This window comes from Haemaphysalis longicornis, unplaced genomic scaffold (genome assembly GCF_048455015.1).
Source record: "Haemaphysalis longicornis isolate Haplotype H1 unplaced genomic scaffold, Haemaphysalis longicornis Haplotype H1 scaffold_2, whole genome shotgun sequence".
Classification (NCBI taxonomy): domain Eukaryota; kingdom Metazoa; phylum Arthropoda; class Arachnida; order Ixodida; family Ixodidae; genus Haemaphysalis; species Haemaphysalis longicornis.
In genome coordinates, this window is record NW_027526295.1 from 118,250,060 (window position 1) to 118,262,208 (window position 12,149).

At 50.1% G+C, this 12,149-nt stretch overlaps 1 protein-coding gene across 1 annotated transcript; it reads left to right on the forward strand.

The window, feature by feature from the left end:
* The first annotated feature begins 127 nt into the window (after window positions 1–127).
* Th1 (negative elongation factor complex member TH1) lies at window positions 128–6,563 on the forward strand. The gene is made up of 5 exons (XM_077698176.1): window positions 128–468; window positions 2,284–2,508; window positions 3,615–3,809; window positions 3,881–4,531; window positions 5,959–6,563. The coding sequence occupies exons 1-5, from the start codon at window positions 178–180 to the stop codon at window positions 6,376–6,378; spliced, it is 1,782 nt and encodes a 593-aa protein (XP_077554302.1). The 5' UTR covers window positions 128–177; the 3' UTR covers window positions 6,379–6,563.
* The last annotated feature ends 5,586 nt before the right edge of the window (window positions 6,564–12,149 follow it).

The following is a 12,149-nucleotide window of genomic DNA, read 5'->3' on the forward strand; positions in this document are numbered from 1 at the left end:
TCAACAATCAAGACAGTGTGTAAAATATAGTTTTAATAATTTCAACCCACCAAAATCATTTATTGCGCATTTGTTGAGTCCATGATTGAGTTGGGGCGGACAAAAATCCGACACCAGCCGAAGAGGAAGTCAAACTCCAATCCGTACGAAGCCAGTTCGCGTTGTTTGACAAACAAGATGGAGGAGGCGGACGAAGAGAGAAACTGGGAAGAAGGCGACGCCGATTCCCCGCTTGGCGAAGACCAAGAGGCGCTTGTAGAGCGCATCCAGCAGGAATGCATCGAGAAGTTCAGCAGCCTGGACTTCATCATGGAGCCCGGGATTTTTGCCCAACTCAAGCGCTACTTCCAGGCCGGGGGCAACCCGGAGCAAGTGGTGGACCTGTTGCTGGAGAACTACCAGGCAGTGGCCCAGACGGCAAATCTCCTCGCCGAGTGGCTCATCATGGCTGGCATGAAGATCACCGAAGTGAGCAGGCCCCCGTACTGCATCGTACTGCGTGTGACAGCGTCGCGTTCTTAGCTGCCGCTCTGGCCGGCAGCGCTCATGCGCTGTGTGATGGATGTAAACAACATCCGCGATTGAGCTTGCTCCCGTCTCGTTGTACCCTGTGAAAGCGAAATCTTTGAGGGAAACGTTTCTTTTTTTTATTCTAACTTTGCCGAGAGGTACCCCAAAGCTGGTTGTTCAGCTTTGCCTACATTGTTTCTGAATGGCGTTCGATTTGTCATTTGACTCATCTCAGAGACGCTGTTTTCCTGCGTTCTGGTGGTTTCTTTTTCTTTTTTTTCCTAACGCGAACGCATTACTTGCTTAGGTTGGAAGATGCGTTCCCAGCTTACGCCCAAGAAAAAGCTAACCCTCGGCGCGCGCTCAATTTCCATTGGCTGCGACGTGGTCCATAAAGAAGCGCGTACATCGGAAATCTCAGGCGCAGTTGCAGTTGACCTTCAGCTTCTGTGGAAGCAGTGTCGCAGCAGCAGCATGGATAGGGATTCTGGAACAAGCAGCTGCAGTGAGTCTGATGTCGAGGTTGGAGGTTATACTCGACATCAGCAAGAGACCCGTTGAAGAACCTAGCCAATAGAGACTCTTTTGCGTTCTCCTCACAAAATGATGGACTTTGGGTTCTTCTTAAATTTTTTTACATTTCGGTATTAAGCTGTCGGCACAAATATAACGTTATTGAGTAGTAGTTCTGTTCTTTCGCTGCAGAGATGGCCTTGTCGCTTTTCTACTGCACTCTAATCGGTCGACAACATCCTCGCTCATGGTTTTAGGATCGGAACACTAGGTTGCCAAGGTTCTGTGGTGGCCAGCCAAATTGCTACCCTATGGTGTAAGGTGTAATAACCACATGGAGTTAATCTTTTTTGGCGATGCAGCAAGCATGACTGAATAGTATGTAGTGCGGGTGACAGCCGGTCACTCTCACCCACACTACTACCGTAAAATACTGATCAAGTCCCCCCCCCCGCATGCAAGTGCCCCCCTCATAATCTGAGTATTTCGAATTTTCGCGCACTACCGAACAAGCGCCCCCCCCACCCCCTCCCCAAATGACTCGTTGATGGCCCAGACGAGTGAAACCGAAACTGCCCAGGAACACTTTTGGCTGCACTCTTGTCTAAAGCAAAATCCAATCCAAAAACACAGGGTAGTCATTAATTCCGCACACACTCGCCATTTTGTTATTGTCACCTGGCATAGCCGAAGCTGCATGTGAATTTGTGGCAATGGTGGTTCATGACATGCATCCGTAACGGAAGCCAGAAAACAGTGGAAGATTTCTGAGAGGCACCATAGCCTTTCTGCTCCGCCGTGAATGCCCTCCGAACGCATCGCAAGTACACCTTGTTCAACACCTCAAAAATGGACCAGACGATGGCAAGAATGGATTCTCTGGATAACAGGACCAACAACACGGTTGACGGGAACACCGTACGAATTTGTAACACTGGTTGCGCCAAGAGGGGCTTCACAGTCTTCTTCATCTTTACTTAAAATGTGTTGCTCTCCAACGAACTGCATTATTCTTTTCTTTTAAGGGGGGGGACAGGAGGAGGGGCAAGGTTGATTAACATTTACATTCTACCATTTTGAATTACGGGGCAGTTCCTAACAAGGGCCGCCTGCCCAGAATTCCCTGAACTATTTGCGCTTCAAGGGGGGCTGCTTGCTCAGTATTTTACGATAGCTCACTCTAAAACTGTTGAGTTACACTTGTCGCTTGCTCACAGAAATAACTCCATGCTGCGGTGATCCCTTTATGTGCCAACCCAGGTGCAGGGCCTGGTGGAGGACCACCTGAAGCAGATGATCCTGAAGCACTTTGACCCCAAGAAGGCTGACTCGATCTTCAACGACGAAGGCGAGACGCCTGCCTGGCTGACCGAGATGATCGAGCACCCCACCTGGCGCTCCCTGGTCTACAAGCTGGCCGAGGAGTACCCCGACTGCCTCATGCTCAACTTCACCATCAAGCTCATCTCCGACGCCGGATTCCAGGTCTGCGCCGGTTCTTGACGTTGCCCGTCTTGTTTAGTCACGTATACGTTCCTGAAAGCAATGGCCTGGCAGACTAAAAGATAATTCTGGACTGAGAGTTGCAGTAATGCGGAAAAAATTGTCTAATGAAAGTGTGGCTTTGGGTAAGCCCAAAGGGATCATTGCTGCTAAGTTACTGCTGGGGTTGTGAGCCAGATCTGAATTGAACAGAGCTGTTGATGAAAATTGGGTCAGACTTGATGGCCTTGGAAAAATTTGCCTGTTTCAGATATTTGCACTCAAAGTTTGAAACAAAATTCTTTCTGGAGAGTAGAAAAGCAGTGGAGATAGTGCAGAACCCAGTCTTTAAGGGGCTCTGAAGAAAAAAACTCTCTGGCGCAGCTTCTCTACTCTTGTGTGAGTACATCTGCCGATCATTTTGACACGTGGCTGATGAGCTGTTAATTCCAAGAGGGGGAGGTGGGGGTGGATTATTCAGCATTGCTTGTAGAATTTGCCTTCACTGGAAGCAGTCAGAGCAACACAGGCCCTCTTTGCCGGTCACCTGGTTTCACGAAAACAAAACTGCCCCACACCCTCACTTATACATGAACAATTAAAATTGGATAGAGTGAACAAAAGTTGCATCCACTGCGTTAGAAATGTGTGGTTCATTTGCTCACTTCCTAACTCGGAAGTTCACTTGATCACTTTCCCAGAGAAAGTTGAACGGCGGTCTTTCGCAGATGATCCAAATTGCAGAGGTCTGACTAAAATAGTAATCGTGCTTTTCCCGTTGTCTTTCTTGTTCCTTTCCTTTGTTGTGCTGTTACTATTTCAACATGCCTTAACGACTGGCTCAGCAGTACATTTTGCTATGCAAAAACGCCCGCGTGTTTGAGATTTCGGCACACGTTAACGATCCCCAGGTGGTCAAAATTAATCCGGAGCCCTCCACTACGGCACGCCTCATCGCCTGCGCTGCATCAGCACGTTAAACCCTAGAATTAATCAATCAATCAGCACATTTTGCTACACAAAAGTTGCCCAGAGTGCAGGTGGCAGCCTCCAGGTGCCCCCATCCTCTCCTTTCGATAACAGTGGTCCCTCCCCTTGTTGCGGTGCAGGCGGAGATCACGTCCATCTCGACGGCCTCCCAGCAGCTGGAGGTGTTCTCGCGCGTCCTGCGGGCGGCCACGGACAACTTCCTCGAAGGGGGCGAGGAGCGCATGGACCAGAACCTTTCCGAGCTCACCCGCATGGTCTGCCACGGGGAGCACACCTACCTGTACAGCCAGGCCGTCCTGCACACCTTGGCTCAGGTCCGTTCCTCCTCCTCCTCTTCCCCTTCTCTCTGTGGCGAAGATGACCCCGCTCTCTCTCTCTCCAACAGGAGCCGAGGGGGGGCTCCAACGTGCGCCGACTGGCCCAGGAGGTGAGCCGGCACGCGCAGCGCTCGGGCCACGACCCGACGCCCATCACGATGGCCCTGAACGGGGCGTCGGCCTACCCGCGCGCCTGCCAGGCCCTGTCGGCCATGCTCTCCCGTGACGCCCTCAACCCGGCCGACGTCACCGTGCTGCACAAGATGTACCAGGCGCCCGACCCGCCCCCCGTGGACCTCCTGCGGGAGCCGCACTTCCTGGACCTCCTGCTGGACGCCCTGTTCCGACCGGGGGCGCGGCTGAACCCCGAGCACCGGCCCAAGTACGTGTACCTGCTGGCGTATGCGGGCAGCGTGTACGAGACGCGGCGCAAGGGCGTGCGCCGCGCCCTGAGCCGGGAGGAGCTGCGGCCCACCCAGGCGGCCGTGGAGAAGGTGGCCGCGCTGTGCCAGGAGCGCCGGGGCTCCTCGGAACTGGTGCCCGAGCTGGGCGCCCTGTTCCAGGCAATGCGCTTCCCCGTGGTCGCCCTCGGGGTAGTCCACTGGGTGGAGCACACCGTCTCGGACCCCTCCTACTTCACCCTGTCCACCGAGCACACCCCGCTGCACCTGGCCCTGCTCGACGAGGTCGTCGTGTGCCACACCACCCTGCACCAGAAGGTGGGCGAAGAGGCGGGACGCGAAATCCCTTCCCGAAATATTTTTCGTAAACCTCTTCTTCCAAAAATTTTCCCCCGAAATTTCCTCCTGAAAGGTTTCTTCAAATACCTTCCCAAAACTTTTCCCGAAATCTCTTGCCAAGAAATTTCCCAAAAATCCCCCCAACCCCAAAAATGTGTGAAATCTTTTCCCAAAAATTTTCCCTGAAATCACCTTCTGAAGGTTTCCATGAAGTCCTGTCCTGAAAAAGTTTCCTGAAATCACCTCCTAAAAATTTTCACTGGAATTTCCTCCTGAAATTTTTTTAATCTCTTCCTGCGATTCTATTTATGATATACCTTTGAAATTCTTCTGAAAAGGCCTTTCTGAAAATTTTCCCGGAAATCTCCACTTGAAATTCTCTCCGGCACCTATGATTGCTGCCTGAATGACAGCTTCGCAAATCCTGTCAGCGCTGCAACTCTCTCTCTCTCTCTCACTGTTCTTGGTGAACAGAACATAAGATTGATTGATGACTGTGGGGTTTAACGCGCCGACGCAACACAAGCGATGAGGTGCGCCGTATTGGAGGGCTCCGGATTAATTTTGACCACCTGGGTATCTTTAACGCGCACCAAAATGTCTTACACATGGGTGTTTTTGCTTTTCGCCTCCATCAGAAAACCGGCCGCCGCGGCCGGGAATTGAACCCGTGACCTTGTGCTCAGCAGCGCAACGCCTTTAGCCACTGAGCCACCGCGGTGGGTAACAGAACATAAGAATGCAAAAAGATTTTTTTTAGGAATCTCAGTCCGGACTTTGTTGTCGTGCGTATTATAACAGTATAGGCTTTATTGCTCTGCTGTTCTCGTGTCACCAGCTGAGGGCAAGCAAACCCTGCTGCTCCTAATGTTCACCTGCTCTACCCACCTGTTTCCTAGCTTTTTGGTCGTCCTGTTTTGTAGTAAAGGCAGACTTAGACAGTGGAAAGGCGTTACAATGGGAGCTCGAGCAATACTGGAGCTTTTTGCACTGAATTTTCATTGCAGCATTTCTGCGGTGTCCTTATTAAGAAGGTAATGCACAGTGGGCAGGCATCATTCAGCTTGTATTGCAAAGAATTATGAGCCCACATGTGCAATACAAGTGGCCTGAGAGGTGAAGGTACCAAGGGAGCAAACAGGGAGTGGCAAGCAACGAAACAATCTTCGGAGGGTGCTGGTGAAGTAGTCACAGGCACAACACCAAACTTTGACAGAAAGCTCTAAGCATCCTGCGTAATTTTTTACAGCCCATTGCTCCGGAACGAGTAGATTCACGATGCTGTTTGAATAGTAGTAGTAGTGGACCTCCTCTAGAAAGAGTAGATTCACGGTGCTGTTTGAATAGTAGTAGTAGTAGTGGCCCCTGTGAGCCACCCATTGCAACCGCAATGCCCCCCCTTGCAGGTGCTGGACCTGCTGGTGCGGCTGTTCGAGTCCCCGCCGCACGAGGAGCTGGACGTGCTGGTGCAGCTGGAGCGGCGCAAGATGCTGCTGGACCGCATGGTGCACCTGCTGAGCCGCGGCTGCGTGGTGCCCGTGGTGGGCTACGTGCGCGCCTGCTGGGAGCGCCAGGACACGGACGTCTCGCTCATCCGCTACTTTGTCACCGAGGTGCTGGACGTCATCGCCCCGCCCTACACGCCCGACTTCGTCCAGCTCTTCCTGCCCCTGGCCGAGAGCGACGAGATCACGGGGGGGCTCAGGGCGGGGGCGGCCGGGGGGGCCGCGGGCGCCGAAGGGGGAGTGGCTGGGGGAGGAGGGGAAGGGGACGCAGTGACCGAGTTTGTGGTGCACTGCAAGGCCAACTACATCGTCATGAGCTGAGGAGGAGGAGGAGGGGAAAGGCGAACTCTCTCTCTTTCTCTCGTGTGAATAGCACATCCACTGTATCAATCAAACGCACCTTGCATTCGCTTTTTGTTCCGTGACACCTGGGTAGTTTGTTACAGGAATCAAGCCGCTCCTGTTGTAAAAACGAAATATAAATAAAGCAGAACACGTCAATGCCACTGTCTGTTTGTGCCTGTGGCAATGTTGCCAGACCCCGCGAACGGGGAGGCATTTATTCCTCTACCCACGAAAAATTACGTATTTATAAGGCGAGGGTACAGTTTGGAGAGTCCAACAAATTGCCATATACCTATATAGTACAGGGTGTTTCACCTAACTTTAGCCAGAGTTTAAAAAATATGTCGATGCACTCTAAGACGACGCAACCAGATGCATGTTACTCACTTAAGTATGTAGTTTTTTAATTAGCCAACTTTCAAACCAACAAGGCTAGGCAAAAAATCACAATTAGAAAGTTGCGCAGCTGCTTTCAAAACATTCATATAAACAGTTTCTGTCTTTCTGTCTATTCGGTGGTAGTGTATTTCAGCTTATTGAAGATGCCCGCGAAATACAAAAAAAACACCGCGTGACGTGTCCGCTCGCGCGGCTTGATTGCAGTGCTCCCAAACGTTCTCCGCACAAAGCATCCTGCCGCTTACTAAAAGGCGACAGGGCAGCAACGTAGGCGTTGGCTGTGCGATTTAGGCCAGCGATGTGCTGCTCTCGTGACAGATAGTCAATAGCGATAAGCAGATGCAGCGGTTATCGTTTGTCCTGTTGGAATCAACAGGTTCCTTATCTGCCCTGTCACTTTTTAAGCAGCAGCGCACCTGTGGCAGTTTGTGCAGAACGTTTGGGAGCACTGCACGGGCCCGGGCCGGCCCGAAAGCCCGGGCCCGACCCCCGGCCCGCGGGCCGGGTAGGGCCGCCTGAAGTCGATTATCGCCGGGCCCAGGCGGGGCCCAGGCTCAGTGCCGCGGGCCCGGGCTGGGCTCGGGCTCAGTGCCACGGACCCGGGCCGGGCTCGGGCTTGAATTCATAGGCCCGGCTGTTAATAGTTCCGACGTGAAGTGTACAAAAGAGCATAAAATTGAATATTCTGAGTATACTTTTACGCGCTTCTTGATGTTAGTTGTACACATTGTTTTAAAAACGCGTTTTGCTAGGGCTGATAGTAACTATACTGTAACTTTAATGACATTTCATGTACTGCATCAAGATTTTATATTTTGGGGTATAACATATCAAAGATACGGATACAAGAAATGCCCTAGTGAGGAAGGAATTAATTAAGCCACCCTGGAGCTGTGCACCCATGTCTATTTACGTGTGTTTTAGATGTCGAACCAATCTAAATGCGGCTGCCGTGGCTGGAAATCAAACTCGCGTGCTAGAGAAGCGCCACCGCTTAACAACCACTCCAGGGAAAATATTTCAACGCACGCACATACTCGTGGATTCAAATGGAGAGCAAGAAATTTCATTAATACCAACTTGTGACCGAAACAACCACATGAAGTTGCCAAGAGTCTGGTCATCAAAGGTGATGGTGTCTCTCGTGTAAGAATACGAGCTATTATTACGCTCATGTGGCGTGAACTGCAGACGGTGTGAGCTAAACTACGTGTACTTTTAAACCCTTAGTTTTTGCGTTGCAATTCAGGGCGTGCTTGTACAGACTACTGACTTCCCACTACGAAGACACCCGACCAAATATAATAAACAAATTTTCTTCATCGTCTAAGACCAGGCCTGGTCACACACATGCGGGCCCTCCCTAGGCTAAAAAAAAAAAAGACCGTGCCCGGGCTGGGCGTGGGATTGAGACGACGGGCCCGGGCCGGGCCTGGGATTGAGACGACGGGCCCGGGCCGGGCCTGAGCTTGAGACGACGGGCCTGGGCCTCGGCCGGGCCCGGGCTAGGCTCACTTATGAATGCCCGGGCCCGGGTCGGGCTCGGGCTTCACAAAGCGGGCTCGGGCCTTAAAATCAGGCCCGTGCAGTGCTCTACGGCACGTCACGTGATGTTTTTTTGTATTTCGCGGGCATTTTCAGTAAGCTGGAAAACACTAATACACTAATGGATAGAAAGACAGAAACTGTTTATTCGGACATCTTGAAAACCGCTCTGCAACTTTCTAATTGGGATTTTTTTCCTAGCTTCGTTGGTTCGAAAGTTGGCTAATTAAAATTGACTAATTATCTAATTCGGTAAATACAAAAAAATAGCCTAAGAAACTACATACAAAAGTGAGCAACATGCATTTGGTTGCATTGCCTTAGAGTGCATCGACATATTTTTAAACTCTGGCTAAAGTTAGGTGGAACACCCTGACCCTGTATATATTAGGCAGGGTATGACTTTGACACAGGGATTTTAGAAAAAAACCTCGCCTTATATTCGAATAGGGTAAGTGTATTTTTAATCATGGTACCTACATTGTAACAATATTTTTCACACTTGGGTTGCAACGGTAAATGCCACATCTAAGCTCAAGCGGTCTTTATTACTCGGCGTTGCAGTCATTTCTACAATATATACATAGTTTCTGTGTCTTGGATGCTGCGAGACGTTAAGTTCCTCAAGCACACACAAGGCACTGTTTTTAAACCCTACATTCATAACAATGGAAGACTTGAGAGCTTGTTAAGGAAGTTTAATGCACATCAAAAGCAAGTGAGTTGTCTCTACTCAACTCTGCCAAATGATTTGAGCATTAAAAGCTTGTGGAAAAAAGCCCGACTGCCCATCTACACTTATTAATAAGAAATGGCCGTGAAAGCATGAGGCGAGTTTCTGTGTTTCAAAATGTATATTTTGCAAGTGTCGTGGCAGGACCAGCACTTGGCCATGTGGTGCCATCGTTTTGCACAAAGAGCTCGCCACGGTGGAGACTTGAAAAGTATTTGCAAGTTCTTGCAATTAGACACCATTTACTGGTTATACCTTTTTATAACTGGAATTAATTAAACCATTCGATTATATTTATGAGAAAGTGGTAAATCTACCAAGAGTGGTTACATTTGGGCCACTTTCTGTAGTTACGTGATAGTGTTGTTGCTGGCAATAGTTCTGTGGGAGAGGCACTTTGGTACGATGGTGCCCCCTCCGCTCACGGCTGCCAACCGTGCCTGCAAAGAACTGTGTGAGCACTGAAGGGGACAGAACAAGCCTAACTGCATAAACGCAGTGCTTGCCGAGATTGCGTTATCCTTTCTTCCTTCTCCATTGGAGCAGTACCACGCTTGGCAAGCCTACAACACGTTTCCTCCTCTCCACACTCCAGTTGTCACTCCTCCCGATTCCAGCTGCTGGCTGCCGTGCCGTCGCTTCCAGTTGGCAGTGACGATGTCTTTTCTTGGACGCTTAATGAGCACAGCTGATAACCACCTCAGCTGTAAACAGCTAGCGCTCACGGAAAAAAAAATCACCAAGGTGGCTGTAACTTGTGCTACGAATGTACCTAAAGAAATTACGCCATATCGAATGCAAAGACAATTTGTTAGCCATATATATAGTTTAATCCACTTGACAGTTTACAGGGGAGTTGTAAAAAATTGGCATTCTACAGCTGTCCTCCACGTCCAGATACATGTGTTGCTATGGTTGTACGATACAGGGTTCTATCAGCCGTAATGTAAATTGTATTATGTCTGTCTGCTAAGGGACTTCTGTAACGGATTACCTTTGCCTCACTCATGGCAACAATGCTGGAGGCATCGAGTGGGGGCTTTGGGGACACAAGGTGCAACATTCTTTGCTCAGGGCACCATCTCAGAGCCCGTCACTGAAATGGGGAATGTTGGTAGAGGTAAAGCAATCCCCTCCCTTCCTCATGAAAGCGGCTGAGGAGGAGGACCCAGACTGTCACAGCAGACGTGCTGTCCCCTCCCAACCAAAACGACACGCAGATTCATGATAATGCCTCTCATTAGCAAAAAAATGAAGGAAGCTCACACTAAAGCACAAGACTTGAAGGTAGCGAAGCTGTGCGCAACCTTCATGACCAACACGAACTTTTAAGTCCACGATTGCAGCCCATTTGCTTCTTCTTCGCTACTGCAACGACCTTTACTTCATCGTTGTTGCTATAAGGGAGCTTCTTTCATTTTTTTGGAAGCGGTAATCATTGGACATCACCTTGGAGGGGCGTGCGCTATGACGTGTCTTTCTCATTCCGAGCAAGTTTTGCCACGATTACGGCGAACGCTGGAGTCTGTCTCGTTCCATGCAAGTGTTGCCACAATGGGCCTTTTCTAAGTGCTTTATCCACGCATGCACTTGGAGGCGCCGCCATTACTTTTGGGGGCTCGGTGTTATCCAAGTCGCCACTGATGACGTGTACGGTTGGCAACTAGGTTCCAACTCCAGCCAGATTGCGGCTGATATTTGGTAGACGCTGCGAAATTGCTAAGTCATCAGACGGCATGTCACTGGCGTTGCGAAACGTTTGCTTGTCAGCAACGCACCCAAAATGCGAACTTTGCGCATGAAGTTAAATTGCAAAACTCGAAATAAAAAAAGCTAAATCGCAATATGCGTGCCACCAGAGTCTCGCAGGGTGTCACAAAGGGCGTTCTCCGTGATTGCCCTTACAGCACCAGTGTACCACCAAACAACCATGGTCTAAAGCACGGTGTAAGATATATTATTAGGTGAGGACACAGCTTGCAAAACGAACGTGTGCTCTTCGTTTTGATAAAGTCACCAAACTGGCGCCGCTGAGACCATTGATTGCAGCGCCCTCCAGCGGCAGAGAAAAGAAGCTGCCCGAGCGCCGCCCACTCGGAGGTGTTCGGGTCTCTTCGGCTCCTTGTCGGGCCTTCTCAGCAGCTTCCGCAACCGGTCGTCAGCTCGATTTCTGCTCGCCGCAGCTTGGCTGGTTCTGCCGGCCGGGGGTGCAGATGATAATTTGAAGAAAGCCGTGCGAAAGCCTTTGCGCTCGCCCCAGTGTTTCAACGTGTTCTAAGCATGTGTTTTGAGTCGATAACAATCAAAAGAAGGTATAAACCGAAGGGAATGTGTGCCGCAGTAGCCGTTGAGCACTCACACAAATGAGATTTTATGCTGCGCTTTTTATGCTTGTGCAAAAGAAAAAATGGAGTGCAAATGTTTTATTGAGTACGTACTGCAACGGATGGCAAGAAAACGTGACAGTAATTAGCGTCACCTGCGATCCTAAACGAATGAATGCGTGCTCTGCAGCCATCTCCAGCAGAAAATGATGCTACTTGCGGTCAGCATTTTTCTGAGAGTGCGGTTGCGTGAAAGGGTTCTTTTTGGTGCTTTGAGGGGATGTACTACTGAATGTCGAAGAGGTGTGCGCTCGCAAACGATGCAGTGCCGTCGACTTTACTGTTGGCTACAGCCCCCCAAGCTACTCCGTGCAAACAGCGGCAAAAGATAGCGTCCGCTTCCGGAACAACGCCCTGACATACAAGGAAAGTAGGCAGAATTATCAGCGTACTCACCGCCAGTTTAATCCAATCCATTTTACAAAATGGATTAAACTGGCGGTGAGTACGCTGATAATTCTTCGTCGTAAATGACGTTACACAACTGGGGTAAGTCCATGCACGAAGCAGCGGAGACGAATCGATGTTGTCAAACTTACTGCCGGTGTCCAATGTTCTGAGGAGCTGCGCGCGCGTCTTAATGAACTTAGAACGCCCGAAATCTCGCAGCTGTTTAAACAATGCAATAAATTACGCGTTAAGATCGCTTTGTGCGAGCTCACATGGTGAGCTCAAACAATGTTTTA